Source organism: Mus caroli, chromosome X (genome assembly GCF_900094665.2).
Source record: "Mus caroli chromosome X, CAROLI_EIJ_v1.1, whole genome shotgun sequence".
Taxonomy (NCBI): domain Eukaryota; kingdom Metazoa; phylum Chordata; class Mammalia; order Rodentia; family Muridae; genus Mus; species Mus caroli.
This window is the reverse complement of record NC_034589.1, coordinates 138924874-138930873: the sequence shown is the minus strand read 5'-3', so window position 1 is coordinate 138930873 and position 6000 is coordinate 138924874. Positions and strand designations below refer to the sequence as shown.

Genomic DNA, 6000 nt, shown 5'->3' with positions numbered 1-6000 from the left:
CTGTTCTATTCAGGAATTTTTCCCCTGTGCCCATATCTTCNAGGCTTTTCCCCACTTTCTCCTCTATAAGTTTCAGTGTCTCTGGTTTTATGTGGAGGTCCTTGATCCACTTAGACCTGACCTTAGTACAAGGAGATAAGAATGGGTCAGTTCGCATTCTTCTACATGATAACCGCTAGTTGTGCCAGCACCATTTTGTGAAAATGCTGTCTTTTTTCTACTGGATGGTTTTAGCTCCCTTGTCAAAAGTCAAGTGACCATAGGTGTATGAGTTCATTTCTGGGTCTTCAATTCTATTCCATTGGTCTACCTGTCTGTCCCTATACCAGTACCATGCAGTTTTTATCACAATTGCTGTGTAGTACAGCTCAAGGTCAGGCATGGTGATTCTACCAGATGATATGATAGTATATATAAGTGACCCTAAAAATTCCACCAGAGAACTTCTAAACCCGATAAACAGCTTCAGTGCAGTAGCTGGATATAAAATTAACTCAAACAAAACAGTGGCTTTTCTCTACACAAAGAATAAACAGGCTGAGAAAGAAATTAGGAAAACAACACCTTTCATAATAGTCACAAATAATATAAAATATCTTGGTGTGACTCTAACTAGGGAGGTGAAAGATCTTTATGATAAGAACTTCAAGTCTCTGAAGAAAGAAATCAAAGAAGATCTCAGAAGATGGAAAGATCTCCCATGCTCATGAATTGGCAGGATCAATATAGTAAATGGCTATCTTGCCGAAAGCAATCTACAGATTCAATGTAATCCCCATCAAAATTCCAACTCAATTCTTCACCGAGTTAGAAAGGACAATTTGCAAATTCATCTGGAATAACAAAAAACCTAGGATAGCAAAAACTCTTCTCAAGGATAAAAGAACCTCTGGTGGAATCACCCTTCACTTCGGAAATGTAGAACCTTTTGCTGGAGAAGCCCTTTCTTCTGGTGATGGTGCTATGCAGGTTCTGGTGTGTGCGTTTCGTGGTGGTGGTATGCTACCTTCAGGAAGGTTATTGGTAAATTCATCATTTAGAGACACAACCCTTTAGAGTTTCAAATGTTCAGTTCTCTCATTTCGATGTCGAAGATACCTTAGCAACTTGGCACTTCTGCTTCTCTGAAAGATGTTTAGTTTCTTGGACACATTGGTGTTCTGGGATTTACAGGCCTTTCTTCACATGGTCATCCTTTGTAGTGACTATTCGTTCTCACTCTAGAAAACTTGAGAGGTGTATACTGTACAATACACAAAGCTTATCTTATCCATAGTCCTATGGCTGAGAGATTAAGCATTCATAATGCACTGCAAAAATTCACTTATTTTCATTCATGAAGTATATTTAACATATTGCTTTAGAGCTCAGTTTTACATTTTTGAAAAATAACCTTTTTTTACACTATACATAATTTTGTTTGAAAACTAAAATGTAAAGTGTTGAAAGCTTCAGTAAAACAGGAGATCAAAACACACTAACTCATGATCCAAAACCAACCATCATCACACAAGCTTGTAAGGGCAGGAATTGAGATCTATGCTTAATGTTAACCCAGTAGTACCCAAAGGAACATCTTTATTGTAGATTGTGCTTAGTGAGTGTTGTGAGCTAAAATGTTTGCATTTTCAGGCTTTTATACTTATGTGTATGCATATCAGTGCTCTCATAGCATTGTGTTGTAACAGGTTTTCTATATAATTTTTCTATTTACTATTTTACAGAATTTACTATTTTGTGTTGAAAATCAATGTTATTAGCTTCAGTAAGGTTAGTTCACTGAACAGAAAAACATGTAGCTGACTGGTAATAAACAGAGCCCAGATCTTTCCAGGTTGAAAGTGACTTTCTTCAGTATGTGAGGTTTAAGTAAATGCTGTACAGCATGGAATTTATTTGGGTAGTATGGTGGACTTGTTATTGCTGCTTCATGTGTTGTTCTGATTGGATCTCAGTATATTTGTTGTCTTTCTACACAGACACAGTTATGAATCCTAGTCAATTTATTACAATTAAGATTTGGGAAAGCATCTCAAGGTTAAATGATAAGGTATTCAAGATCTGGTGTCAGCTTAAATTGTTAGAGATTTGGATCATGTGATGAGGTAGGAGGGCTCAGGAGAATATAATATATGTGAAGTTAGAAACCAAACTAATAAAAACTATTGTAATTAAGAACACAATTATTTGACAGGAAACTGTGTGAAGGGAAGCTAGTCTTTTTTGCAGTACTCTTTATTTCTCACAGCTAGCTACTAAATTTTGATGTTCTTTTGGTATGCATGAAATACCTAGAAAAAAAGTCTTGTATTTGCTTCTGAGAAATTTCTGTTTCAGTAACACTCTATATAGATAATACAACATTAACTATATCCTCAACTTTTATGGCATAAAGAAACCGTTTGATAAGCTATTCAACTGTGAACTGATTTTTCACATCCTGTAGAAGAGGAGACTGAGCCAGTATTCAAGAGAACTTCCCTTCCAGCCACTCTTTTCATTCTTACTCATTTTGAAAGTTAGCACTTGACATGGTAAAGGAGATCCAGGGAGGGATGTACAGTTCTCAGTTTTCAATTAGACACTGCTTATAGAAACAGGGAAAAGGCAATGGAGAAGATATTCAAGCAGTCTGATGGCATTTTGAGTTTCTTAAAGCTGAGTGTAAGATGGAAGACTAATGAAAGAATGGATATCGGTTAAACTAACAGTGTTAAGGAATAGTAAACACATAAGATAGTTTCTAATTAAGCAGTTCAAAAGAATGTTTCTGTAATAAATTACAGGATTTCAGCAGAACTTTTAAGATCAGGTGAGTGGACTGTACTCTTGATGGTGAAGCAGGAGAATTACAGCAAATTCAAGACCAGCCAAGTCATGGTAGTGAGATTGATGACAGATTGGACTATTAGGGAGACTATTGTGAAATAAAAGAAAACAGAAAGATATGGAGTATAATGGCAAACACCACAACAAAATTAGTGATGAGTAGTGTGGTTACTGTTTTTTGATCTGAAATAGAGTCTCACTATAAAAGAGCCCAGCTGGCTTGGAACTTATAGCCTAAGTAACAATGGAAATACAGGTATAGCTTCATGCCTTAGCCTCGGGCTAGTAATACAGGCATGTATCATTATATCTGGTTTTATTAAAGCAGTTTTTAGACATGGCTTCAAGGAAGTAATCAGCCATACTGTGATGCTGGCAGTCAAATGACATAATAATTCCTGTTATAGCAACAGAAATGCCTTAACAGCACACAGGAAGTATCAGTTCAGTTCACTGTCCAAAGTGATACAACAGCAGATCGATAAAAGATGAATCTTAACAAAACTAATAATTCTTCTAAACTGGAGTGGGTTAAGAATAAGATGATGGGCTTGGTCAGGTAGAGTTTTAACATTGACCCTACAATTCTTTGTTTCTGGCTTGAAACAGTGGTTGAAATTGACATGCTGATTGGGGGAATTGAACTTGGGCTTTGGGTACACATAGAGTTCCTGTTTGACATGTTTCCTCCACTGCTTAGTGCCACTTGCTGCAGAATGGAAGTCCATCAGAGCAGCACTGCATGGTTCTTTCCTAAACAAGACCCCAGATGTAGATTTTGGCACAGGGCTGCAAGTTAATCATCCAAGATCAATTACTGAATGATAGATGTCCTCCTTTTGAAAACTCTTTGCAGGAAAAGAAGACCAGATGATAATGAGGATGACAACTACCGTCCCCCTCGTTCAAAGAGGACTAAGAAGGACCAGGACATACAGGACCATCATGCTATAGAGGTAGGAACTATAGCTGATCCTTCTGACTCACTACTCACAATATGGAATTCATTTCCATCCCCACAATGGCAAGAGAACCATCCCAGGTGCCCTTGTGAATGTTTTCTCACGGGCTTTAGTGGCTTTGAGCCAGAGCAGGGATTTTAGTGTTGTCCCAAGAATGGTATGACTGTGCAATAAAACATAGAAGGGGTCAACAAGGAGGCTTTCCTAAGCACAGCAAGGAAGAAATTTCAGCACTGCACAAATGGGGAGGAAAAACCTTACCTCACTTGATATGGTTAGAACAGTAATGAATTTGAAGATCAGAGCCCTATGATAGTAGCTAGCTACAATGATCTTCTTGCTCCTCCCTGGAAAAACTGAAATCAAACCCGGAGTTGTGTAAAGGCATTTTGGAAAGCTTTAGTGATGTTTGCACTGAAGAGCTGGCATTTCAAATCCAGAAGTCTTAAATTTAATAGCTACTATTGGGTAGTTATAACAGCAGGCTTTGAATGGAAGTATAACATAGCAAGGAAAGAGCATTGTAATGTCTTTCTGGACAAGTCTCATCAGGCAATGAGTAAGTATGGGCTGACTTTTACCTTTCTTGAGAAAGAAGAAAAAGGTTTATCAGCAGTACCATTCCTGCCTCTAGGACATGAACACGGGTAAGTTTTGTATAAAATGTATCTAGAGTCTGGGTCCCAGGTCTACCCTAGCCAATGAATTAGTGCTCTTGAGCAATACAGTTTGCTGTTGCATACAGTCACTCAAGTATAAATACTAGCCTTTATTTCCAAGGTCAGCAACTTTAGGCATTTACATGTAAATGTGCTTCCTGGATCAAAGGTATGAGATATGTCTGTCCAAACCCTAAGCCTAGAAGCTTCTGTGCATGTCTGTATTGCTGATACAGAACAATGGCTTCCCAGTATCCTTCTCCCTCTGATGACTGAGTAGGACAGACCATGGGGAGTTTAAGGCAAGTGTGTAGATTACACTAATACAGATGCCAAACCTTTCCTCTGCTATTGATCACATGGGAACTGGTTGATGTCCTCACGCTCAGTTCCAAGGAAGAAACAGCAATAAGACAAATGAGAGAAATGCATTGGGGGGCCTCACATGTACTTAAGTTAGATTTCTGTGCATGCTCAATATTCCCCAAATATTGGGTTAATCACTATTTGTTAGTCAACAGGTAAGTTCAGGTATCTGATGAAATGTTGGGTAATTTTTATGTTTACATGCATAGGTCTGTACTGCTCTCTACATTGATTAGTGAAGCTTCTAGTTGCAATAGCCAATATCCTTATGGCCACATATGGGGCTGCCTCAACCATTGGGAGCTAAATTGTTTCTGGGACTGACACTTTTGTTTATTAACTTGTGGCTTCAGGAATAACTTTGTCCATGCATGTACAGTATACCGCTTTATATGTCTTTTTGAAATAGCATGAATGACCTCATTTCTCAGTTAGTACATATTCATAAACTTCATTCATCCTTAGTTTTATTTAACATGGCCACATTCAACCTCCTTTTTCCATTCCTGCCTCAGGTTTTTTTTTTTTTTTTTTTTTTGTTTGTTTGGTTGGTTTTGAGTTTTTCCAGACAGGGTTTTTCTGTGTGGCATTGACTTTCCTGGAACTCTCTCTGTAGATCAGGCTGCCTCTGCCTCCCAATAAAGGCAGGTGCCATCACCACCCATCCCCACTTAAACTTTGAAACCCCACAATTCCCCTCACATTCTTTGTCCGCACCTGTGTTCCCTTGCCTCCTCATACTACATTCCTGCCTTGGAATGGAAGGTCATGGGGTGTCATGTAGCTTCTTTCTACACACCTCATTTTTCTTAACTCTTACCCCAAGGCTACCTTCCCCATCATGCCACAAACTGATTGAACCTTTATGACACTAGGATTTCTACTATGTACTTTGATTCTGATGTGTTCTGTTATTTCCCAACCAGCCATGCAAACTTCCCCCACCAAATGGTCTTTTTCTACTTTCTTGGGTTCCACTGGGACTTCAGGGTAATCATGGGAAACATTTAAATTGAGGTCCCACATATGAGAGGAATTATATGGCGTTTGTCCTTAGGGTGACCTTACTCAGCCCACTTCTTCCCAGTTCAATGTATTGACTTTCCAATAGTGTTACTGAGAACTTACTTAAATCAGGTTAGGGTATGTCTTTGGGGTTATTTTGATTGTGAGTACATATAGAA

At 38.4% G+C, this 6000-nt stretch overlaps 2 protein-coding genes across 7 annotated transcripts in view; both read left to right on the top strand.

The window, feature by feature from the left end:
* The window catches only part of LOC110286734 (protein FAM156A/FAM156B-like), a 64567-nt gene that overhangs the window by 33482 nt on the left and 25085 nt on the right, over positions 1 to 6000 (top strand). For 3 of the 4 annotated variants that reach the window (XM_029473216.1, XM_021153309.2, XM_021153308.2), the window contains exon 2: positions 3686 to 3785. The gene's annotated coding sequence lies outside the window, so the exon portion shown is untranslated. Of the gene's footprint in view, positions 1 to 3685; positions 3786 to 6000 lie in introns of those variants that run through there. The other variant, XM_029473217.1, reaches the window with a different exon arrangement.
* Positions 1 to 6000, top strand: part of Fam104b (family with sequence similarity 104 member B) — a 28719-nt gene that overhangs the window by 14181 nt on the left and 8538 nt on the right. For all 3 annotated transcript variants that reach the window (XM_029473220.1, XM_029473218.1, XM_029473219.1), the window contains exon 2: positions 3686 to 3785. In XM_029473220.1, the coding sequence (XP_029329080.1) occupies positions 3686 to 3785 (100 nt within the window). The remainder of the gene's footprint in view (positions 1 to 3685; positions 3786 to 6000) is intronic.